The 23,784-nt window shown below is 56.7% G+C and overlaps 2 protein-coding genes and 1 pseudogene across 4 annotated transcripts; 1 reads left to right on the top strand and 2 right to left on the bottom strand.

Moving 5' to 3' along the window:
- The first annotated feature begins 95 nt into the window (after positions 1–95).
- Positions 96–19,116, top strand: ANKRD52 (ankyrin repeat domain 52). The gene is made up of 28 exons (XM_004589664.2): positions 96–558; positions 892–975; positions 1,369–1,447; positions 1,599–1,669; positions 2,596–2,796; positions 3,857–3,944; positions 4,072–4,214; positions 4,474–4,686; positions 4,880–4,958; positions 5,255–5,369; positions 5,577–5,659; positions 5,768–5,885; positions 6,038–6,106; positions 6,238–6,378; positions 6,459–6,539; positions 9,505–9,616; positions 9,817–9,888; positions 10,128–10,329; positions 10,575–10,662; positions 10,742–10,859; positions 11,384–11,603; positions 11,713–11,800; positions 11,920–12,003; positions 12,086–12,231; positions 12,380–12,462; positions 12,621–12,703; positions 12,862–12,953; positions 13,369–19,116. The coding sequence occupies exons 1-28, from the start codon at positions 532–534 to the stop codon at positions 13,617–13,619; spliced, it is 3,231 nt and encodes a 1,076-aa protein (XP_004589721.1). The 5' UTR covers positions 96–531; the 3' UTR covers positions 13,620–19,116.
- On the bottom strand, positions 8,247–8,365 carry LOC118757643 (U2 spliceosomal RNA; annotated as a pseudogene).
- On the bottom strand, positions 19,113–23,666 carry SLC39A5 (solute carrier family 39 member 5). Of its 3 annotated transcripts, XM_058673107.1 has the most exons (11): positions 23,543–23,666; positions 22,916–23,275; positions 22,406–22,589; positions 21,488–21,650; positions 21,174–21,343; positions 20,768–20,908; positions 20,385–20,481; positions 20,124–20,294; positions 19,887–19,967; positions 19,599–19,789; positions 19,113–19,341 (listed from the first exon to the last, which is right to left on the bottom strand). In XM_058673107.1, the coding sequence occupies exons 2-11, from the start codon at positions 23,194–23,196 to the stop codon at positions 19,198–19,200; spliced, it is 1,623 nt and encodes a 540-aa protein (XP_058529090.1). In that variant the 5' UTR covers positions 23,197–23,275; positions 23,543–23,666; the 3' UTR covers positions 19,113–19,197. The 3 variants fall into 3 exon arrangements, with proteins under 3 accessions (XP_058529090.1, XP_004589865.2, XP_058529091.1); XM_004589808.2 differs by lacking the exon at positions 23,543–23,666 and having other exon boundaries at positions 22,916–23,315; XM_058673108.1 differs by lacking the exon at positions 23,543–23,666 and having other exon boundaries at positions 23,166–23,310.
- Between the last annotated feature and the right edge of the window lie 118 nt (positions 23,667–23,784).

Below are 23,784 nucleotides of genomic sequence, written 5' to 3'. Positions count from 1 at the left end.
CCATAAGCACACCCGCAGCACTCTGCAAGCCCCAGGCTCCCCACGATTCAGAGGCGCCTCCACAGCGCTGAAGGGAGGAGTTAGCTCAGGCGGAGGCACCGGGGGGCTGCGGGAGAGCCGGCCAGCCATTCGGGCCTTGGGTTGGGCGGCACCTCAGGACCAAGGCCCTGGTGGGTGTTCGCCGAGGGGTCTTACTGGCCAGAACCCCCTCGGGTGGCAGGCCGGAAGCGAAGAGCAGCGCGCGACTGCCGTCGCCACCGAGGGAGGTGCCCGCGCGCGGGTATCTGGGGCCGCCCAGCCGGGGCGGAGGGCACGGCAGCCTGGGGCATCCTGCACCGTGGGCGCCCCAAGCCGAGCCCAGGCCTGCCGCCAGGGAGCGCTGCGGGCTCCCGCTCGCCCGCCCCCCGGTAGGCGGGGCTGAGCTCTCCCCGCAGCCGCCGCCGCAGCCGCCGCCTCGGCCGCCCCGTGTCCCCGGTGGAGCCGCCGCCACCGCCGCTGCGAGCTCGATGCGGACGGAGCCCGGGCCGGGCCATGGGGATCCTCAGCATCACGGACCAGGTCAGCGCTTCTTTCTTTCTCCCGCTTCCTCGTTCCAGAGCCCGGCGCCGCCGCCACGCGAGCCCGGGGATGTGCGGCCTAGGCTGGGCCCGAGCCCGGGGCTCCCGCCCCGCCCCACACCGCGCTCCCCTCACCCAAGCGGGCGTCCTTGGGGGCCCTGGAGACCTGGCGGAGACACCGAAGGAGCCCGCTGCAGTCCAGGATTACCCACATACCCTCTCCTCAGACCGGAGCCCCTCCAGCGAAAGCCCCCCTCAAAGCTTGGTGCTTCCCTACCCCCTTGGTTCCGCTCTGGCTCCGGCCCGCTCGCTGAATTGCCGGCTCTTTCTGCAGCCGCCCCTGGTCCAGGCCATCTTTAGCCGAGATGTGGAGGAAGTGCGTTCCCTGCTCTCGCAGAAGGAGAACATCAATGTGCTGGTGAGTTGGGCACAGGGAGGATGGGGAGCCCAGAATCCCGGCTCCGCCAGCGGGGCGGTTCCGCGGCTCTGCTTGGCTGAGGCCGCAGCTATTTCCACCCTGGGGGTGGAAGCCTGCTCTGCATCTGGGGATGTGGAGAGCAGGTCAGGCTGGGAGCCCAGGACCAGCCGGGTCAGCAGTACTCGCACCCCTCCTGGAAGAAGCGGGGTGGGGTAGGGGCGACCCCTTGGCCTCCACCCTCTCTGCCTGCTTTTGCCTTTGGCATTCAGTAGCCGCTGACCCTATGGGAGGAGATTGTGGGGAAGGGGACCTGGAGCTCTGAGGTTTGGTCTGTGGGGTCCTGGATAGTCCCTCCCCACCCCCTATAGCCTCTGCTCTTCTCTCTGCCTCCAGGACCAAGAGAGGCGAACCCCACTGCATGCTGCTGCCTACGTAGGCGATGTCCCCATCCTTCAGTTGCTACTGATGTCAGGTAAAAGTGGGGAGCCAGGAGGTGAGCTGAGGGGAGGAGGGAGTCGCCTTGTTCCTGTACAGGGACTGATCTCTGGTGCCTGGCTGCTGCACACCCCCTAGTGTGTGTCTCTCCCTGCTTGCCATTGAAACAGACCCCTGTGTCCCCACAGGTGCTAATGTCAACGCTAAGGATACACTGTGGCTGACTCCTCTTCATCGTGCTGCTGCCTCCCGAAACGAGGTAGGGGCCTCCTGCCTCTTCCACCCTTGCTAATGGAAGTGATCAAAGCCCTGTGGGGTGGAGGCTGGAGGACCCCCCATCCGTTTCACCCAGGGTACAGAGTGTGGAGGCCAGACCTTGGTTTCCCTGGCCTGCTTCTGACACTGGCTGATAAGGGGCTCTGAGTGAAGTCAGAGAGAGCAGAACCCCAGGCTAACAGACTTCAGAAGTTCTGCTGCTAGGCCCAAGTGACTCATCACTCTATGAGGGGCCACTTCAAGTTTGATTCCCCCTTTGGGCATTTGGTCTCTTTGTTGTAGGGCAAGAGAGGCTGTATCCCTGCTCCTCAGCCATCGTGGTTGTTGACAACACAGGAGCCAATCATGAGCACGGGAGCGGGGGTGAGGGGGTTGAGGTCGGTGGGAATGAGGTGGGTGGATAGGAGAGGAATTGGTATCTGCTTACCAAGGGCATGGAAACACCTCTGGGGGCTGCAGAAGGAGGATATTCTTGGCTGTAGCGGAAATGCTGATGTGGGATGTGCGGCCCTTTCTTCATTGGGAGCAGGTGGACGGTGGCACTTGCAAAAGTTTATGGGAAAATGGAATGAAATGACAAAGTTTATTTTGGAGCAAAAAGTTTTGAGGTCCCTGTGTTTTTTGTTTGTTTTTCATAATGCATGTATTGGGTGAGCTTTTTGAAAACCTCTCACATGTATCTTAAGTGAGGATTTTCAGGGAGTGGTACAGGTGGTCTAAGCAGGGTAAAGAAGATTGGAAGCTCTGAGGTTGGCCAGCTTAGACGTAGATGTGATGGAAACATGATGATCTAGTACTGGTGGGGATGGGGCCACCTATGCCAAGCTGACCTGTCCCTGCTTCTGCTTCATCTTGTTCTACTCTTCTGCTCTGCATATCTCTTCTCTCTTCTCCCCTGTCCCTTAACAGAAGGTGCTGGGGCTGCTGCTGGCACATTCGGCAGATGTGAATGCCCGGGACAAGCTGTGGCAGACCCCACTGCATGTGGCTGCTGCCAACCGGGCCACCAAGTGTGCCGAGGCGCTAGCGCCACTGTTGAGCAGCCTCAATGTGGCCGACAGGAGTGGGCGCAGTGCCCTCCACCACGCCGTGCACAGCGGACATCTTGAGGTGAGGACCACTGCAGTCTCTACCAGTCTCGTGCTTGCCTAGCTTTGCTTCCAGATTCCTGGGTCTAAGGTGGAGGGAGCAGCAAAGGTGTTCAGTATAGAATAAATGGTCTGACTAGATATTTGGTGTATATGTGTGTGTATGTGTGGTTTTTAAAATTTACTTGTTTATTTGAAAGTCAGAGTTAGAAATCTTCTATCCACTGGTTCACTCCCCAAATGGTCACAATGACCAGAACTAAACTGGCCTGAAGCTAGGAGCCAGGAGCTTCCTTCAGGTCTCCCACATGGGTGCAGGTTCCCAAGGCATTGAGCCATCCTCCACTGCTTTTCCAGGTACATTAGCAGGGAGCTGGATGGGAAGTGGCACAGCTGAGACTTGAACCAGTGTTCACATGGGATGCTAGCACTGCAGATGGCAGTTTTATCTGCTGTGTCACAGCACCAGCTTCTTGGGACCAGAAATTTTCACTTGAACTTCAAGAGGCTAATAAACCCTCTGAAGTCTCACATAAAATGTTTGTATACATGCTTTTTTCTAAAGAGATCCCATGTCTTGCATCATACACTTCCAACAACTTGTAAGAGGAATAGGGTGGGCATTTGGCCTGGCAGTTACGAAGCTGGTTGAGGGATCCACATTCCATAAATAAGTGCCTGGTTCAGAACTTACCTCCTAACTCCAGCTTCCTGCTGCTATGTGTCCTGGGAGGCAGAAATGACAGCTCAAGGACTAGGGTTCCTGGCACACATACGGGAGATCTGGATTAAGTTTCCGGCTCCTGGTTGCAGCTGCTGTGGGCTTCAGGAGTGGTGACCTGTGGTGGGAGTGCTTGCCCTTTTTCCCCATTTTGAATAAATAAGTAAAAGATAGCGAAGGTTCCTCAGAGTTTAAGAGCCAGCCATCACCCAGAGGCCCTCTTTGGCCCTTCCCTGGGGCTTCCACATCTACCTGAGGTCCCAGGAGTCCCCAAGGTTGTCATGCTCGGGAACGGAGACTTCATGAGGTGAGACCTGTGCCCAGCCCGGTGCTGACAGGTATCTTTCTTGTCCTGATGTAGACGGTTAACCTGCTCCTCAACAAGGGAGCCAGCCTGAATGTCTGTGACAAAAAGGAGCGGCAGCCTCTACACTGGGCTGCCTTTCTAGGTGAGGATCCAGGGAGGCGCTCTCCAGGAGGTCGGTGGGAGGGCACCTAGGGTTGTGGACTCTTGGGCCCTGGGACCTCCAGAGTATAGCCTCCATCCACCTTGAGAGGGTGCATTCTTTTCCCCAGGGCATTTGGAGGTCCTGAAGCTGCTGGTGGCACGAGGAGCAGACCTGGGCTGTAAGGACCGCAAGGGCTATGGGCTGCTGCACACAGCTGCTGCCAGCGGCCAGGTTGAAGTGGTGAAGTACCTGCTCCGCATGGGGGCCGAGGTCAGGCATGAGCTGGGGACGGGGGCAGGGAGTTGGGACTGGCTTAAGGGGTCTAGGTGTTGGTTTTGGGGTGTGGTTCTGGGAGGATGAGATGGGGGTCTGAATGCTATTTGCCATGCTCATAGTGTTCTCTGTCTTTCGGGTCAGAAACTTGTCATGGGACTGGGGCAGTTGTTGGATTCCTGGGTTTCTGGAGGCTGGCTATTCTGGCTGCCACTGTGTTGAAACCGCTGCTTCACCTCCCCTCCTGGAAATACAGATTGATGAGCCCAACGCTTTTGGAAACACAGCTTTGCACATCGCCTGCTACCTGGGCCAGGATGCCGTGGCCATTGAGCTGGTGAATGCAGGCGCCAACGTGAACCAGCCGAACGACAAGGGCTTCACGCCACTGCATGTGGCTGCAGTCTCCACCAATGGCGCCCTCTGCCTGGAACTGCTGGTCAATAACGGGGCTGATGTCAACTACCAGGTGCCTCCAGGGACCGCAGGGGTGGGGAGAGGAACCTGGCTTGGGGGATCCTGACTCTTCGTGTCTGGGTTGCTGGGAACTTGAGAGAGCATGTCCCTGGAACCCTTCATTCACGGGGATGCATTCTTTGAAACATTCTGTGTGCTTTGCACTGAAAGCAAACAAAAACAAAGAAACTTTGCTGTTTCCACAGAGCAAAGAAGGGAAAAGTCCTCTGCACATGGCCGCCATCCATGGCCGCTTCACACGCTCCCAGATCCTCATCCAGAATGGTATGGGCCTGGGAGACTCAGCCTTTAATCCCCTCCTCTCCCTCCTTCAGCCAGGAACCCTGCCCTAGAGAGCCCTGCTTGCCTTGAACCTTCTGCCTCGTCCTCCCATTAGGAGCTCCTACCCAGGCACCTGCTGTGCCCTGCCCAGCCTCCTAGGGCTTACATGCACCAATGTGTGCTGCCTGCTTAGCCTGACCCCTTCTAGGTACTCAGAAGGGAACTGCTAGTGGGAGTGGTCCCAAGCCTGACTTCTGCCTGGGTTTTTGTGTGTGTATCCCTACCCCGCCAACCCTCAGGCAGCGAGATTGATTGTGCTGACAAGTTTGGAAACACGCCACTGCATGTGGCTGCTCGCTACGGACACGAGCTGCTCATCAGCACTCTCATGACCAATGGCGCGGATACCGCCCGGTGAGTGCTGGCCTTGACCCGTTTCCGGGTGGCCCTCACCTCTGTCCATCCCCGCTCGCCTCAAACATGGGGGAACATAGTCATCTGCCAAACAGGCATGCAGAACCTCCCACCCTGCCAGGGGTGGGGAGTGGGGGCTCACACCAGGGCCCTGTACCCAGCCCCTCCTCGGCCCAGGGACTGACCAAGTTCCTCCATCTCTTGCAGGCGCGGCATCCATGACATGTTCCCCTTGCACTTAGCCGTTCTCTTTGGATTCTCCGACTGTTGCCGGAAGCTTCTTTCCTCAGGTACATGCCGAGTGGTGATTGGGGGTGAGGTCGGGTCACCGCAGAGCAGGGGCCTCCTGCCCCTCTGCCCAGGGCTCTAGGATGTGACTTCTGATGTCCGCCCTCCAGGTCAGCTGTATAGCATTGTGTCTTCACTTAGCAATGAGCACGTGCTCTCTGCTGGTTTTGACATCAACACACCTGACAACCTTGGCCGCACCTGTCTTCATGCTGCTGCTTCTGGAGGGTGAGTTTGTCTCCCTCTCAGGCTCTAGGAGGAGGGGTGGGCAGGGGTCTGAGCTGTTCTTCCCCTTGCTCCCCCAACAAGAGCAGGGGAGGCCACCGAGTTCCATCTTGCCTTAACCCTTTTTGGGCTCTTACCGCTCTTCTTGCTCTTAGGAATGTAGAATGTCTTAATTTGCTGTTGAGTAGTGGAGCTGACCTGAGGAGGAGAGATAAATTCGGCAGGTGTGTGACCGGGCATGTGTGCGCTGGGGACATCTGAGTAGAGGGAGGGAACCTTGTGGCAGCTGGTCAGACTGAGGGGTCAGAGCAGCTTTGGTGTTTTCACCCTGATTTGGTTTCTCTCTGTTTCCCAGGACCCCCCTGCACTATGCAGCTGCCAATGGGAGCTACCAGTGCGCTGTGACGCTGGTGACCGCTGGGGCAGGCGTCAACGAGGCCGACTGTAAAGGCTGCTCCCCCCTCCACTATGCTGCTGCCTCCGATACTTACAGGAGGTGAGGCTCCTGCCTGGGCCCTGCTCCACCCATTTCCCACCCTGAGCCATCCCCTGACTTGCTCGTTTCCTGTTGCCCAGAGCGGAAGCCCACACCACTTCCAGCCACGATGCTGAGGAGGATGAGCCCCTGAAGGAGTCCCGCAGGAAAGAGGCCTTCTTGTGAGTAGCAGGGTAGACCCCTTGGGATGCACTCTCCACACCTGTCCCAGCCTGGGTAGGTGGCAGGTGCTGATACAGCTGTGTTGAGCCCAGGCTGAGGAAGGCCAGAAGTGCTAGGCCTCAGGCTTATTCAAGCCTCAGGCTGATCATTGGTCTGGGCCACAGGTGCTGGGTTCCAAGTACTGTGTTGGGTACAGAAGGGAAAAGAGGAATTATCTCCCAAAATTCTGCCCTTAAAATGCCAGTCTATTGGGAAAGTGAAGTAAAAGAGCTTATTCACACAAATTATATTTTAGTAATTGGGAAAGCTAGGCACAGGGCATATTGGCACTCTCTCTCTTTTATAAGACATATTTATTGATTTAAAAGGAAGAATGACAGAGAGGGAGAGACCAAAAGAGAGCTCTTCCATCTTCTAGTTCACTTGCCAGATGGTTGTAACAGCTTTGGCTTGGGCCAGGCAGAAACCAGGAAACTGGCACTCCATTCAGGTCTCCTACATGGATGGCATTGCCCAAGCACTTGGACCATCCTCCAGTGCTTTCCCAGGCACATTTACAGGGAGCTGGGTCAGAAACAAAGCAGCCAGAATTTGCATTTATTTATTTATTTATTTATTTATTTATTTATTTATTTTAAATATTTATTTATTTTATTACAAAGTCAGAAATACATAGAGGAGGAGAGAGAGAGAGGAAGATCTTCCGTCTGATGATTCACTCCCCAAGTGACCGCAACGGCTGGTGCTGTGCCAATCCGAAGCCGGGAACCAGGAACCTCTTCCGGGTATCCCACGTGGGTGCAGGGTCCCAAAAGCTTTGGGCCTTCCTCGACTGCTTTCCCAGGCCACAAGCAGGGAGCTGGATGGGAAGTAGAGCTGCCTGGATTAGAACTGGCGCCCATATGGGATCCCGGGGCTTTCAAGGCGAGGACTTTAGCCGCTAGGCCATGCCGCCGGGCCCCAGAACTTGCATTTATGCTCAGATAAAATGCTGACATTGTAGGCTGCAGCTTGGCCCACAGCAGCACAACACTGGTGTTATCTTAGTCATTTTTCTGTAACTGTAAGACTGTTCTACAATGAAGACTTTCTTTAAAAAAACAAAAGGTGTTAATAATTAGCGCCAGTGCTGTGACGGAGCAGGGAAATGCTGGCATTCCGTAAGGGTGCTGATTCAAGTCCCAGCTGCTCCACTTCCAGTTCTGCTCCCTGCATATGACCTGGGAAAAGCAGCAGAATATGGTACAAAGATTTACTGCCACCCATGAGAAAGACCCAGAGGAAATGCCTGGCTTTGGCCTAACCCAGACCTGGCTGTTGTAGCCATCTGGGAAGTAAAAAAGCAGATAGAAGATCTCTCTTTAACTCTGACTTACACATAAATAAATACAGTCTTTGCCTCCCCTCCCCCCCAAAAAAAGGAAAAGCATAATCAAATGCAAGTAGTAGCTGTGTGACCTTTGGCAAGTTATTCTTGTGTGTCTCGGTTTCCTCAACCAGAGTCAAAACTCATCTTAATCAATATGAGGCTTTTCTTTAAACACACATGGAGGACTCAGAATAGTGCTGGACACAGGCCATGTGCTAATGCCTGACTGTCACTATTGCTGTTAAGCTACAAATAGGTTGTGAGAACAGTGCAGAGAGCACCAGGGAAAGAGGTAACTAGCTGAGAAGGCTGACATAAACAGAGGAGAGAGGAGAAAGAGGGATTTTTGAAATTTTATTTTGTTTTAAGATTTTATGTATTTTTATTGGAAAGTCAGATGTACAGAGTGAAGGAGAGATACTACCCTTGATCTTAGCCAAAAGGCCGAGAAGCGATAGAGTGAAGGAGAGAAAGAGTTTCAGTTCACTGATTCACTCCCCAAGTGACCACAACAGCCAGAACTGAGCCGATCTGAAGCCAGAAGCCAGGAGCTTCTTCTGGGTATCCCACATGGGTGCAGGGTCCCAAGGCTTTGAGCCGTCCTCTGCTGCTTTCCCAGGCCACAAGCAGGGAGCGGGAAAGGAAGTGGAGCAGCCGGGGTACAAAATGGCACCCATATGGGATCCTGGCACATGGATGATTTTAGCTGCTGGCTGCTAGGCTATGTCGCTGGACCCGATTTTTTTTTTTTTTAAATGAAGATTTATTTTTATTTGAAAGGCAGAGTTGCAGAAAGAAAAGGAGAGATAGAGAAGATCTTCCATCCACTGCTTCATTCCCCACGGGGCTGCAACAGTTAGAGTTGGTCTGATCCTCAGCTGGGAGAAGGAATGTCTTCTGGGTCTCCCTATATGGGTACAAGCACCCCAGCACTTGGGCCATCCTATATTGCTTTCCTAGGCCATAAGCAGAGTGCTGGATCAAAAGTAGAGCAGCTGGGATTTGAACTGGTGCCCTTATAGGATGCCTGTCCTGCAGGCAAAGGGTTAGTCTACTGAAATGAATAGAAGGACAGTCATTTGGACCAGTGGTTAAGATACCCATGTCAGAGGGCATGAATGATTCCCAGTTCTGTTTTTTTTTTATTCCTGTCTACCGAACCTGGGAGACAGCAGTGGTGACTCCAGGTCCAAGGGTCCCTGTTACCTATGTGGGAGACCCAGATTTCTTCCTAGCAGATGGGGGAGCACTCAGTCTCTCTCTGCCTCTGAAATATCCTCATTATTATCACCAACAATGAAAAGAGATGGGTAAGAGTGGCTTCAGGTGGGCCGAGAAGAGGCTGCATCTTGGGCTGCGGTCACCACGTGTGCGTGGGTCACCGGCAGGGTGATAATGCTGCAGCTCATACTCCAAGGTTTTCCAGGAAAGCAGTTGAGGGAGGAAGGAGGAAGTGAAGCCTGAGTGCTATGGCGCAGAACTGGGCTGAGGGCGGACAGGGTTGGGGGCAGAGGTGAGGTGATGGCTGGGGGTCCTGGTGAGGCCCCCTCTGTCCCTCTCAGGCGTGTGCCTCACAGGCCTACCCGGCCCCACAGCTGTCTGGAGTTCTTACTGGATAATGGTGCAGACCCCTCCCTGCGGGACAGGCAGGGCTACACAGCTGTGCACTATGCAGCCGCCTACGGCAACAGACAGAACCTCGAACTGGTATGTGCCAGCACTAGGCCTGGGGGGGCGGGGCTGGGCCGAGGCACATGGTTCGCCTCTGGGTGTGGGAATTCTGAAACCTAGAGGTTGTTGTATCACGGGCATGCTATGGATCCAGGATAATAGCAGATGACTGAGTTGGGGGTGGGCTACACCTTGGAGTTCCCGAATCCCAACACCCACTTTCCTCTCCATTGCAGCTCTTAGAAATATCCTTTAACTGCCTGGAGGATGTGGAGAGCACCATTCCAGTCAGCCCTTTGCACTTAGCTGTGAGTCCCTCGTCTTCTCTTGCCTTCCTTGCTCCTAGCTTGTTCTCAGGCCTCCACAAAGGCACCAGCTCCTGTGACCTGAGCCTGATTGCTGCCAATCAGGGGATGGGCGTGGTGCAGGGGAGAGGTCTGGAGAGCTTGTGGAGGGCTGATGCCCAGAGCGTCTCCTTGGGCCCCCAAAGCAGAGTGGGGCCAGACGCACATCACGAGCTCTCTCTGGGTTGCCTGTATGCCCCCAGGCCTATAACGGTCACTGTGAAGCCCTGAAGACGCTGGCCGAGACGCTGGTGAATCTGGACGTAAGGGACCACAAAGGCCGGACCGCGCTCTTCCTGGCCACGGAGCGAGGCTCCACTGAGTGTGTGGAGGTCCTCACGGCCCACGGTGCCTCTGCCCTCATCAAGGAGCGCAAGCGCAAATGGACGCCCCTGCACGCTGCTGGTGAGTGCCTTCCCTTGCCACCCCAAAACCCTCCTGGGCAGAATGAGGCCTGGGAGTGGGGAAGGAAGGAGGATGGAGGCATGAATCCTGATTTGAGGCTTCCCATTTGCAGAACTGCCCCCTCACCTGCCTGCCCCAGGTCTTTCCGTAACCTTGACCCTGCAGTCCTTGAGGCTTGACCTGGCCTTGCTCCCTCCTCCTGACTCTGATTCTTGCCCCCCCGCCCCCGTTCCCCTATCCCCCAGCTGCCTCTGGCCACACTGACTCCCTGCACTTACTGATCGACAGTGGGGAACGAGCTGACATCACAGATGTCATGGATGCCTATGGACAGTGAGTATTGACTGCGGATGGGATGAGGGTGTTTCTACCCACATTGGACCCTCACTCCTTTCTCTTACACCCTCTGTAGAACCCCACTGATGCTGGCCATCATGAATGGCCACGTGGACTGTGTACATCTGCTGCTAGAGAAAGGATCCACAGCCGACGCTGCTGACCTCCGGGGCCGCACTGCTCTCCACCGTGGGGTGAGTGCTTGCAGCAGGTCGCTCCCAGACAGGCTTTTTGTGGGAGGTCAGTACCCATTCAGAGCAGGGCCCCAGACTGCCCAGGAGGTGGGCTGGGATTTCACTTCCAGAGTCATATCAGGCTTTGACTGTGCTTGCCACCTGACTGCCCTGCTTTGTCATCATGTCCAAGCACATGCCTGCCACCCAGATACTGCTAATGATGCCTTACCAGCCCTGTCCCCTCAGACAGTGACACCATCACCCAGGTCCTTCTCGTGACAAAAGCAGTCTCCTCCCCCAATAGGATTCTTACCCCTTCAGTCCTTTCTTTGTTCCATGGTTGCTCTCTCACCCCAGAGTTCCAAAGCAAAATCTGGCCAACCTGATGGTTGGCCCAGGGAGGCAGGGAAGCAGGTGTTGGAATCTGGAACCCTGGAATCCTTGTCAAGCAGCAGGGATTGGAGCTCTGGAGGTGCTTGCTACTCCCGGGTCAGCTGGAGCAGCCTCCTGCTCACTGCCACTCACCCCTTTGTCACCCACAGGCAGTGACCGGCTGTGAGGACTGCCTGGCTGCCCTGCTGGACCATGATGCATTTGTGCTCTGCCGAGACTTTAAGGGCCGCACACCCATTCACCTGGCCTCAGCCTGTGGCCACACAGCAGTTCTGCGGACACTGCTGCAGGCTGCTCTTTCTACAGACCCCCTGGATGCCGGGGTAGACTACAGTGGCTACTCGCCCATGCACTGGGCCTCCTACACTGGTACTGCATGCTCCAGGATGCGTGTGTTGGGTTGGGGACCTGGGTTGCCACGGGCCGGGTGGAGGGATCTTGTCTGTTCCTGTCACTGCCCTTTGGTCCTTGTCCCCAGGACATGAAGATTGTCTGGAGTTGCTACTTGAACACAGCCCATTTTCGTACCTGGAAGGAAACCCCTTCACTCCTTTGCACTGTGCAGTGTAAGTCCTTCTGCAGGGTCAGCCCCCACCTCCTCTGTCTCTGGGGGCTATGCCGTGTGGCCAGACAGGAAGTCTGCTTACCCTGCCCTTCCTGATGTCCCCCACTTGCTCTTCCCCAGAATAAATAACCAGGACAGCACCACAGAGATGCTGCTGGGAGCTCTGGGTGCCAAGATTGTGAACAGCCGAGATGCCAAAGGACGGTGAGTGAGGGACTGCCCCGAGCTTACTGTGTGCTCAGGACCAAGGGTGTGCCCCACTTCACCTTGCCCTGTCTGCCCACAGGACCCCCCTTCACGCCGCTGCCTTCGCAGACAACGTCTCTGGGCTCCGGATGCTGCTGCAGCACCAGGCCGAGGTGAACGCCACTGACCACAGTGGCCGCACAGCACTCATGACAGCGGCCGAGAACGGGCAGACCGCTGCTGTGGGTGTGTAGGGGTCGGTCCCTTGGGCAAGGGAGGCAGGGGCCGCTGGCATGTTGGCTGAGGCTGGGAGCAAGATGCCACCTGGGTCTCCGTGGTTGCACACAGGAAGGAGGGGAGAGGCGTCACTTCCTCAGTGGCCTTTCTCTTTCAGAATTTCTGCTGTATCGAGGGAAGGCGGACCTCACTGTGTTGGATGAGAATAAGAACACTGCCCTCCACTTGGCTTGTAGCAAGGTACTGCCTGAGGGGGGCGCAGTGCTGGTTCACAGGCCAACTGCAACCTCGCTGACTGCAGAGCAGGTTGGAGCCAAAGGCAAACTTATTTATGGGACACCTGCTGTCCCTCCCCAATTCCCACCTCCTTCACAAGTGCCCAATGTCCCTTCCTGCAGGGCCATGAGAAGTGCGCCCTCATGATCCTGGCAGAAACCCAAGACCTTGGCCTTATCAATGCTACCAACAGCGCGCTGCAGATGTGAGTGCGCGGGGCAGGGGGCTCCTATTTGGGGGAAACGGGTTGGTGAAAAAAGAGCGGCCTTGGGACTGTCTGAAGCTCACAGTGCCTGCCCAGAGCCCTTGCCTCCCTGGCCTCCTGCTGGCTTCACAGTCCTTCTTCCTTTTCCTTCTACCCAGGCCACTCCACATTGCTGCCCGCAACGGTCTAGCCTCTGTGGTGCAGGCCCTGTTGAGTCGTGGGGCCACAGTGCTGGCCGTGGATGAAGAAGGTAGATGGAGGCTGGAATCTTCACCTCTCTTGGGCTTGGGACCAAGGCCAGCCTTAAGGGGGTGGCTTCTCAACCTTGCTGTAAATGAGATTTTCTTCCCTATTGGACTTTGTCAAGCAGGGACCCCAACATTGATACCCTGGAGTCTCAGAGGGGAGGGTAATGAAGTGGAACTAAATGGCGTCAGCAAGGTCAGGAAGATCCCTCTACCACACACACATCAGGCTTCTGTCCCCTCAGCTGCACCCTCCACCCTCTAGGCTGCACTTTGAGAATCTGCCTGTCAGCCTTCTGGGGTCCCAGTCATCCTTGACTTGTGACCCTGCTGGTGGGTGCCTGACTGTCTGGGAGGGGCAGATAGGAACCCCAACATATAGGTCTCTGGACCTGAGCTGCTCCTGGTGTGGTTCCACAGGTCACACCCCAGCACTGGCCTGCGCTCCCAACAAAGATGTGGCCGATTGCCTGGCCTTGATCCTTTCCACCATGAAGCCTTTCCCACCCAAGGACGCCGTCAGCCCTTTCAGTTTCAGTCTGCTCAAGAACTGCAGCATCGCGGCTGCCAAGACGGTGGGTGGCTGCGGCGCCCTGCCCCACGGGGCCTCGTGCCCCTACAGCCAGGAGCGGCATGGCGCCATCGGCCTAGATGGCTGCTACTCGGAGTAGCCCCCTTCAGTACCCCTCTCCCTGCCGGTGGCTTGATACCTTATTCTATTTATTTAGAAAAAGTCTAAACATTTAGGGCACTTTAAAGGAGAACACGACTGGGCAGAGGGGGGCGGAGGGGGGCGGAGGGGGACAGCAAGCGCTGGGGAGCAGCCGCTCACCCCTTTGCCGCACCATCTAGCCTGGCAGGGACCTGGGGCATATAGGGAGCACCCCAGGCCCTTGGTACCCCCAGGCGACCCCTCCGCCAAGTGTCCCCAAATGATTGCTAAATGCCTGGCTTCCCCCTCTCTGATGCCACCTCTCAGCTCCCTCTTTCTGCTGCCAGCTGCTCCCATTCTTTCCTCAGCCTCTCCCCACTGTGCCCCCTCCCCCACCCCTCACTGCCAGGCAGATTCCCCTCCCCCCCACTTCCATTCCCATCACTGCCTCCCTGCTCGGCTGGCCCCTCCATTCCCGCAGCAGTGAGAAGCCTTAATTTCTGGTACTGTGTGAGCACTCTGGGGGTGTCCTCTCCCCCTTCAGGGGCAGCTAGAGAATGAGGGGGGAGGATATTTAGCACTGGGGCCTGGAGCTTTTTCCCCACCTCTGTACCTATCGCCCCTGAAGTTCAAATGCAAAACACTTGAAGCAGCAACTACTGTACCTGGGCCCCAATCCCGCACTCTTCCCCCTGGCTCCTCATATGCAAATCAAGGGCTGGTTCTGCCCCCACAGCCTGCCCCACCCTCTTCCCACTCCTGGCCTGGCCCCCTGACCACGCACTTTAACCTTGCTTTTCTTTTTTACTTCTTTTGGGAGAGCAGAGCCTGCGGCCCTCCCCTCCCTGGCTCTCCTCTCCCCAGACTTTGAGACTTGTCATGAATTTTTAAGTAAGCATTTTGTCCTTTAGGGGAAGAAACAAATTAATTCCCTGCCCATTTCAAAACCACCACAGCCCTAGGATGTCCTTACCCGTTTCAGGCATGTGTTTGCATGTGTGGAGGGAGGGATCGTGTTCTCCCTCTTGTGCCCCAATCCCAGAGTTCCCCCATGCGTGCCCCCAGCCCCACCCCGTCTGCCTCCACTGTCCGTTATGTCCAAGAGTTCCCACCGCCCCCAGTCACTCCCGATCTGAAGCCAAAGATGGTGGGAGGAGCAAGGCTGACCAGGGACCGAGGCTGCTTCCTCTAGCGGGAGGATGCAGTGCTGACCTGCGGCTGGGCGGCAGCAAAGAGACGTTGAGGCTAGGTCCCTGCCTTCCCAGCAGTGGGGAGAACTGGGGTTGAGCTGGGGGGGAGGGGCTGCGTTGATAAAGATCCCTGAAAGGCACACCCCAAAAAGCCAAACTGGGCTGGAGTGAGGAGGGGCGGTTTTTTCTCTAAATGTAGCATTGAATTTGGCCCTGGTCCCTTCTCATGCCCTGTCTACCCCTCTCCTAGTCAAGTTGCCTGGACAGCTGGCCCCACTCTCATCGCCCAGCGTTCCCTTCCTCACACTCAATACCTCAGCCAGGGACCAAGACACAGAACTTGAATAGAGTTCACGCCCCGCCCCACCGTGAGCCCGGCCTGGGTTTGACTGCCGTCAGTATTGGCCCCTGAGAACTGGACAGGTTTCGTTTACACAGTGCAGGGCTCTCCTGACCCCCCGCTCTGGGGTCCCGTGGTCTCCTGCCCCTCCCCCAACCCTGGATTGCTTGATTTCAAACTTAGCCATTTTTCAGTTGTGTCCCCTGAATGTCTTGCCATCCTTGCCCGGTAGGCTGGAGTAGGGAGAGGGGATGGGCATCCCAGAGATCTCCTCCCCTTTTCCTCCCTCCCTCCCTGCCTAGCAGATGCCCTTAACCACACCTCATGCTGGTTCCTGAAGCTTGGGGTATTTGTCCAAATCCTGAGTTTTCTCATGGTCCCTGTTTAGCCCCCATATCTGTGTCTTACTTCCCTATCTCTCAGTTCCTAAACCATTTCAAGGTTTCCAAATGACCATTATTGGTGAGAAGGATTGTGCAGCTTTTAGTTTTTATTTTTGTTTTCAAAGCCAAAGGGCCTTGCAATGCCCCTCTTGCCCTCCCCACCCCCTTCACTCCCTGACCATCCCCCTCTACGACAATCAATGTGACCTCTCTTAAGGGCTGCAGCCCCCATCCCCACCCTGCTGGTTCTGCAAAGCTTGCCCTCCCTGCCTTCCCTCCCCCTGCAACTTGCAATCTCTTTCCCCACATCTTCCCATTCCAACCCTTCCTCTCATTTTGGTGCTGGGAACTAGGTGGTAGGGGGAGCGAGGTGGGTGGGAGATGGGTCCTCCTGGCCAAGACTCCTGGGTGGCAGTCGTGTTCTCCTTTGTCACTGCTTAGCGACAACAGGAAAAATTGGAGCACTTGTTGGGAGCTCCCTTGTATGCTAGGTGAGATTTCAGGGGCTCTCTGTTCCCCACCTCCTCTTCAGCACTGGGTTGGCCGTGCTGGGACAGGCCAGGTAGAGGAGCACCCTTGGGCCTTCCTCATGTGACTGTGAGGAGGCCTGGGGGCGGAGAGCGGCCTCCTCTCCTTATGCCAAAGGAAATCCCGCCCCCCCACCCCAGGCTCCTCAGCCCCTAGTGTGTTTCGAAGCATTTTTGACCATTTTCATGGCCACTGCATATTTATTTTTAAATGTTAAGGGTTGTTTTGTTTTGTTTTGTTTTGTTTTAATCTCTGACTTAAACGGGTGTGGAGAAGCGAAACAGGCTGAATGCCCCCCAATCTGCAGGGGGAGGGGAGGTCCTCGCCTTCCTTTGGTCCTCCCTCTGCCCCCTCCCCCGCAGCTCTAAAGCACTTGCTTCAAGTAATAAGCACTTTTGTGGAAAGGCCTGTTTGAGGTGAGGACCCTGGGAACAGCCCCAGGTCCCTGAAAAGGAGACCAAGCAAGAGGGCTACAGAGGAGACGAGAAAGAGGCATGCATACCTGAGGGTGAGATGGGAAGAGCCAGTTTTTTCAGTTTCTGATGTTTTGGGGGTAATGTCCCTGCTTGGGCGGTGACTTTGCTAGGGTTAGGTTGTGTACTATCCTTCAGATTAAAAAAAAAAAGGCACAAACTGGGTCCCCGGAGGGACCAACAGACCCAGGTCACTGCCACTGTCCAGCTGAGACTGATGGGCCACCTCCCCGCCCCGTGGCCTGCTGAGCCATAGGACTGCTGAAAACCACTGAATGTACAGCCCAGGGCGGGTGAGGGCGACCCAGGGGATGGGCTTCTCCTTTGTTTGGTGCTGTGGGGGGTGGGAAAGTTGAGACAGAGGAACTACCACCCCACTACTCCCCTAGACTTGTGTTCCTGGGAGTGGAGGGGCCTAGGGAGGCCTCCCAACCCCCTCAGCCCCAAACCCACCCCTCTCCCTCACCCCTGTTGGTCTTGACTGTAAGTCCAGCTCACCTTTGCCTTCAATATGTAACCAAAGGAAAACTCAATACTGTTTCCACCGCTGTCGCCCACCGAGCACCTCCTTCCTTTCTCTTCCCACCCCACTGGAAGGGAGAAGAGGCTAGGGGTGGGTGGGTTAAGGCCAGAGTGAACGGTTCTATAGCTGTACCCTCCCCCACAAACCTCTTCCAGAGTCTGGAGAGCCGGGGCTGGGACCAGGCTGGCAGGGCTGGGAGTAGGTGCACTCAGTGTGTGGCTCACGGAGTGTTTCTTCTTCCACATGGCTCCAGTGAATGGACTCCAGCCCAGGGGCCTCTTTCCCCTTTCCCTCTGCCATCTCCCACCCTCTCCCCACAATCCAGTGTTCACTCCCACCTTCCCTTCCAGCTGCAAAGGAAAATAGCCTTACAGACCCTAGCCCGGAAACCCTGTTCCCTGGGGACGGCCGGTATGGGAACCCCAGTCTCGCCTAGTTTGAAACCCTACCTTTTTAGAAGGAGGGACAGGAGCAAAGCAGCCCCTTCCCCTCTAACTGTGGTGGCTCCAGCCTTCCGTGGCCTTGATCCCAGTTGGACAAGGACGGAGGTAAGGAATCTGAGGACCAAGCCCAGTGGTCTGGGAAGAGGGAGGTGGAAAGGAACCGGCCTGATGTGGGGATCCCCCTCCTCCCGACCCAACCCTTAGAGAAGCGACCAAATGCAGAGATGGGAGGAAGCTGGGTGGGAGGTCTGCTCTTGTAAATTACTTGAAGGTACTGACTCCGAGGCTGCTGTTGCCCACATAGGTGTGAGGGGAACACCGTCACTGCATTTGGGAGGGCAGTGGGTGGTGGGCGCCATAGGATCTGCCCCTGGTCCTCGCTCACTCCTGCTAGGCCCTTTCCCTGGGGGCATTCGGATGTCTGACTTTGCCACCAGGGAATTTGGGGAGAGCCTTCCCTCCCATCTCCATCCCTCACTCTGGGCACCCTCTCCAATTGCACTAAAGTAGCTGTTGTGCCAGTCTTACCCCCACATCAGAGGGGGGGTCCTCTGCTTCCAGTCTCCCCTTCTCCCCCCCGCCGCCTCCGCTCCCATCCCGGACAATCTCCTTATTCCCCCTTGTATTCTTGGATAACTCAGCTTTGTATGTGTGTGTTGAGGGGTGGGATGGGTTCCGGCTGCAGTGGGTTTGGCAGGAGTTTGGGAAGGGCTAAAGGAAAGATGGAGGATGAAGTCTCCTGCTCCCTTCCCTGGCTCCAAGCTCCAGAAGCCTGGCAGGGAGATGTCTACTCTCGCTGCCATGTGTCTTGCAGATGTGCCAAAATTCGGGGGGTGGGGTGGGGAAGGGGGTGCCTGGCAGAGCAGCCCCCAGGGTGGCTCTCTCAAAGCAATACAGTTCCTCTGCCTGGGGAATGGCAAGACAGGGGAGAGGGTTGGTGGGGCGGGGTGGGGGGAGGGGAAGTGAGGGGTCCCCATGTACAGCTGTGCATATTCAGGGGCATTCTCTGTCTGGTACCCGCTGTGGGCATTTATGTGTGTGTGACCCTCCCCTTCCCCATGCCCTGCATGCCTGTGATGCTGCAGATACCACCATCCTGTGTGCAGGTGTGTGCTGTGGGGCACAGAGGGCATGCCCATGTCCTGTCGCACCCTCCACCCTGTGACCCATGTACTCGGTTGTAGGAAGTAAAGAGAACTGAGCACAATTCACTGGATTCTAGTGAATCTTTATCTAAAGCAATGTTCCCATCCCTGCCCTTGCCTTGCCCTGGATCCACCTGTGGTGCTAGTGTTGGGGTTGGAGGGGGCGGGGTATTTCACGCTGGTGGGCAGCAATAAAGGGCTGGTCTGCTGAGATGCCTGCAGCCCCAGGGTGCTGAGGACGGCAGGAACAAGTGGGGACCTTGGTGCATTTGCTCCTCCCCTTCCCCCTCCTCCCTGGGCTAAAGCACAATGCTCTCCCTGCAGATTGATGTACCCTGCGCCCTCCAGGCCCCCTACTCATGTCCTTCCCCCAAGCCTGCTTTGAAACCCTCCCACTGCAACCTGGTTTTCTATGCTGTTTTGGTGCAAGTACAACTGTCGTAGTCATGGCTTTGGGATGGGTTCTGTTTATTAAAATCCTATTGCTCCTACTGGCCCTGTGTCCCGCCTCCATTCCTGTAGCTGGGCAGTGGTGGGAAGAGGGGCACCCTGGACCCCTCCCCGCCGCCCCATCAGTCGTCAGAGACCAGGGGCAACAGGTGCTCCTCCAGCAGGGTTATAGTGAGCATGAGGCCGCCCCCCAGTAGCAGCCCCAGCCCCTGCAGCAGCACGTGGGGTGTGGGAAGGGGCTCGGGAGGACGCAGCAGGGCCGGGAGCTGGAAGGAAAGAAGACAGTCATGCTTCTAGCCTTGTCTGGGACCTCTCAACACTAGAAGAAGTGGGTGGTCGGCTTCAGCAGCCCCCGCCCCTTGCTTCTCTTAGGAGTTTATGGTTAACACCCTGCCCTTGTGGTCACCCCCACCCAAGGTGAGGGACTCAGTATTCCCTCCCCTACACACATACACACACACACACGCACACATACCCCACCCCCCTGTTTCTCTGATTCTCTGCCCTACCCCACACCTCTCACCATGTCCACCAGTGCCACATAGAGAAAGACCCCGGCTGTGACTCCAAACACCCAGGGAGTGAGGGGCATGGGGCCCACGCTGAGCCCCACACCCAGGGCTGCACCCCCCAGGCCCAGGGCTCCAGAAACGAGGCTTAGCAACAGCAGGCGCCGAAAAGATAGCCCTGCCTGAAGTAGCACTGCAAAGTCACCTGTGAGAGAAAGCAAACAAGGGGAGGGGATGAGCCCGCAGCCACTGCCCCTCTGGCCCCCTCCTCCATGCCTCCCCCTGCTTTGTGCTGTTCCTACCCAGTTCATGGGGCAGCTCGTGGCAGAAGACTGCAAGGGTGGTGCTGAGGCCGCTGGAGAAGCTGGCAGAGAAGGCAGCCCCTGGGATGGGGAGCAGGTAAGAAGAAGCCTCCCCGGGACAGGTGTTTGCACACCTGGCCCAGTCTTCCCGTCGTGCTCTTCTTGGCTGCCCTTCACTGGCCCCAGCTGGTAGGCAACCAGGGAGCCCCAGCCTCCCACTGCCCCCTCCTCTCGCACCTATGGCCAGGCCATCTGTGAGGTTATGCAGGCCGTCTCCCAAGAGAACCATCCATGTGATGCTGGCACCAGTGCCACCCTGGCATCCGTGACTGTGGCCTTGGTGCCCAGTAGGGGCTGGGGCTCGTGAAGGCTGCTTGTCCCACTCCCTCTGGTCCTGAACCCCTGGCTCTGCAGGAAGAAGGATGGAGACAGATGCTGGTGGCTGTACCAGAAGGGCTGTAAGCTGGGAGTTGACCCCTTGTTCCATGTGCTAGTCACCTGGAGCTGCCTGTAGTGGCTGAAGGGCCCTCCCACAGCCATCCTCTGGGTCCAGGGGCGGTGCGCCAAAATCCCTTCGCTTCTGCCTGCAGCATCTCTGCAATAGGACAGTAGCCCTCCTGGTGACCAAGGCCAAGCTACCACCTGGACCTCTACCCTCTGCTCGGCTGGGCAACTCTGTTTCTTGTTGACTTGAAATTGAGGGAGGAGGCCACTCGGCTGCAAGTCCTAAGTCTGGGCTACAGAGTGCCTAGCTGCCCTGTTCAGTGCTGCACAATCACACAAACCTCAGAGAGCCAGGAGCACCTGCTGGCCTGTTGTCCTGCCAGTTCCTTGCCAGGATCCTGGTCTCTGCAGTTGCAGGAGGAAGGGGTGTTACTCACTGTCTGGAGTCCGCTGCGTCGCAAGATCCCTAGCATGTTCTCCAGCACAAACAGCAGGAGGAGGCCTCCCAGCACCGACAGCCCCGGACCCGGATCCTCCTCTGGTCGCCCACCAGGTCCTGTGTGCAGCCCTTCTTGTGCCTGACAGAGAGGAGATCAGAGAAGCCCCTGCCCTCGGCAGTGCCGCTCCCTTCCCACCACTCCGCCAATCCACATGGGAGGTGGCAAGTCTTCCACCCTGCCTGCTGCCAGGCAGCCATCTCTGATCCAAGCCTAGAGCTGGCGAGTGGGACCAGGAGTAACAGAAAGGGGGAGGGGGAGCGCAGTCCTATGGCTGGGAATTCCGTGGATCCGTGGAGGTCAGCTGCCCCTGGAGGCAAGGATCACAGGGAGAGTCCTCACGTACATGTGGCAACAGGTGAAGCAATGCATCCCCACAAAGAGTGCCCACGGCCAGGGCCCCCAGGAAGCCGAGCAGGGGTCGCAAGAGACGAGGTCCCAGGAGCCGCAGCAGCAACAGGGAGAGGGGAGCAGGGAGGCTGAGCAGCAGGACTGCCAGGGCACTATGAAGCAGGGCTGGAAAAATCAGAGCCTGAGTTAGGCCAGGATTGCAGGGAGTGCCCTCCCCTCCAGAGGCCAGGTGGGGGCAGGGCTGTACTTTGAGGAGACCCATTCCCTAACAAGCCTCAGGGTACAACCCACACCTCCTCACCCACTGACCAGACAGTAGGTCCACCGAGGGGGCTGGGGTTGGGGCTTGGATGCAGACGCGGCTGTCAATCTGATACAACAGAGCTGGGCACAGCAAAGCGAACTGACGAGGAGTCAGAGCAGCAGCTGGGCTCAGGCCAAAGTTGACCAGCAGCTGGGAGCCATTGAGACACTAGGGGAGTTGAGTATAGGGTCATGCATTGGGAATCCCTGGAACACAACTCAGTTATTCCAAGTCCATCCTTCCACTGCAGGCACCCCTGGGGCTCTCCAGAGTCCCCCTCACTGTCACTGCAACTGGCAGGTACAGTAGGAGCTAGAGGCAGGAATAACTTGGACTCCTTGTGGGTTTATTATTGGTGGCCTCTGAAGCCAATGCAAATTTTGATTCAGGCAAATTGTGGGTCAGCAAGCACTGCTGCCATCCTTCCCCGTGCTCCCCGTTCCTTTATCACTTTGTCAATGTGGTCAAGGAGCTTGTTGGGCCACTGGAAGGGAGAGGAATCCGCAGTGCCACCCAGCCTGCCTCTGGATGATCCCAACAGGGATTCAGCCTGAGCCTGTTCAGGGCCAGACAGCCTTGTCTGCCCTTTGATGTTTGTGGAATAAGTTCACCATCTTTTTGGATGCAGACAGCCATTCACTCCCTGCAGGTCTCCAGCCAACTGTCCCTACCTCCTTCCCTGGGCTGCCTCTCTGGATCCTCTCACTTGCCAAGGCTGTTCTCTAAACCGGGCTCTTGGGGCGTGGGCTCACCTTTTGTGAGCACTACACCAGAGGCCATGTTGGGATTTTTTTTTCTTTTTTTCCTTCTTTCTTATTCTTTTTTTTTGGGGGGGGGAGGGGTTCTATTCCATTATTGGCTCTTTAAATATTTTGAGCCATCTAACCCCTGGGTCCTTCCCCTCTCTAGGGCCTTCCACTCACATCCTCATTCAGGTGATCAGCCAATGAGTGGTCCAACAGCAACAGCCTGTGAAAGAGGTCCAGGCCAGAGGAGGCTGGTCCGGGGGCTTGGTGGGGATTCTGGGACTCTTTCAGGTCACCCCACTCTGAGGGGCCCAGGGGCATCCCAGCCCAGACATCCACACTCAGCTCAGGGTCCTGGGGCCTAGAAGGGAAAGGAGAGCAGTCAGGTCTGCTGAGCCAGGTACTCCCAGGTCCCTATGGGGAGGGGGATGGCTGAGAAAGGTCCTGTTCTTGTTCTGGAGGGCTCCAGGAGTGCAAGAAGACAAAGGTGGACAGCTCAGGATCACTGCATGCTGGGAGACGGAGGCAGAATTAGGAGAAGGCAAGATGGGCCTTGAAGAGTCTAGGGCAGATGAATTCTGGAGAATGTCATTCCAGGGATCTCCTTTTAGGAGACTGGGACCGGAGACCTGAGGTAAGCATTGGGAAGTTGGGGGCTGTGGTATTTGAGGATGGAGGAGGTCATACCTGTGTGTGGCATTGTCTGCAGCTGGGTGTAGCACACGACTGGGAGGCCCATGGTGTCCCAGGTGAAGCCCCTGTACTCGGCCTAGCCCCAAACTGTGGAGAAGGCGGCCCAGGCCCCCTGCGGTTAGCGTCCCATTCTCTCCATATAGGCCAAACAATTGGGTGAGGTAGTGGTTCTGCTCCTGTTCCGCAGGGCCCAGATTAGGGATGGAGCCCCCTACCCAGCCCAGGAGCATCCCGACACACAGACCAGACAGCAGGTGGCTCACAAGGGGCCCCATCACCCCAGGGTCAGGTGGAAGGGACTGGAAGCTCCAGTTTCAGTGTCTATTAGTTCCGGCACATCCTAAGGACTGTGACCTAGAAAAAAAAGGGGGCAGGGTGGAGACCCTTGCTCCTGACCCAGCCTGAGTCCAGTAGCAGTAGCAGTAGCTGGTCCCTGTTCTCTGTCTTCCCTCTGCATTGCCTCCTTCTAAAGCAGGCTCATTGCCAGCTCCTGGACTAACTCCCTGACCCAGAGCTCTCCCCACAGCAACTCCACATGCACCCAGGTTCTTAAACTCCACCCTTCCAGTCCCTTCCAGGCCCCAGGGTCTCACCCTACCGCCTCTCACAGAGAGCTGTCACCTCGGGCCTTGTGGGTTTAAGAGGCTCCTGAGTCAGGGAGGGGAACCTCAGGAGCAGCCTCCTTCCACCCAGATGTCCAGCTGGAGCAGAGGCCACGTCATACACAGGCCGAGCTGGCTGGAACAGGTCCCCTCTCCTAGCCCACCTGCCTCTAGGTGAGACTGGAGTGGGGCCAGTGTTGGGAGGTTCAAGTGGAGAGGAGTTAATGGTTCACTGGGCTCTGCGGTGAGGGTCAAAGGCCA

This window comes from Ochotona princeps, chromosome 15 (genome assembly GCF_030435755.1).
Source record: "Ochotona princeps isolate mOchPri1 chromosome 15, mOchPri1.hap1, whole genome shotgun sequence".
Lineage (NCBI taxonomy): Eukaryota > Metazoa > Chordata > Mammalia > Lagomorpha > Ochotonidae > Ochotona > Ochotona princeps.
This window is presented reverse-complemented; position numbering and strand designations above follow the sequence as displayed.

Coding starts and splice junctions, on each gene's coding strand:
- ANKRD52 (XM_004589664.2), top strand. CDS start 532: ATGGGGATCCTCAGCATCACGGACCAG. Junction 976..1,368: donor AGGAGAACATCAATGTGCTG/GTGAGTTGGGCA, acceptor CTCTGCCTCCAG/GACCAAGAGAGGCGAACCCC. Junction 1,448..1,598: donor TCAGTTGCTACTGATGTCAG/GTAAAAGTGGGG, acceptor GTGTCCCCACAG/GTGCTAATGTCAACGCTAAG.
- SLC39A5 (XM_058673107.1), bottom strand. CDS start 23,196: ATGGGGCCCCTTGTGAGCCACCTGCTGTCTGGTCTGTGTGTCGGGATG. Junction 21,344..21,487: donor CTCGGTGGACCTACTGTCTG/GTCAGTGGGTGA, acceptor TGATTTTTCCAG/CCCTGCTTCATAGTGCCCTG. Junction 19,968..20,123: donor CACAGATGGCCTGGCCATAG/GTGCGAGAGGAG, acceptor TCCCCATCCCAG/GGGCTGCCTTCTCTGCCAGC.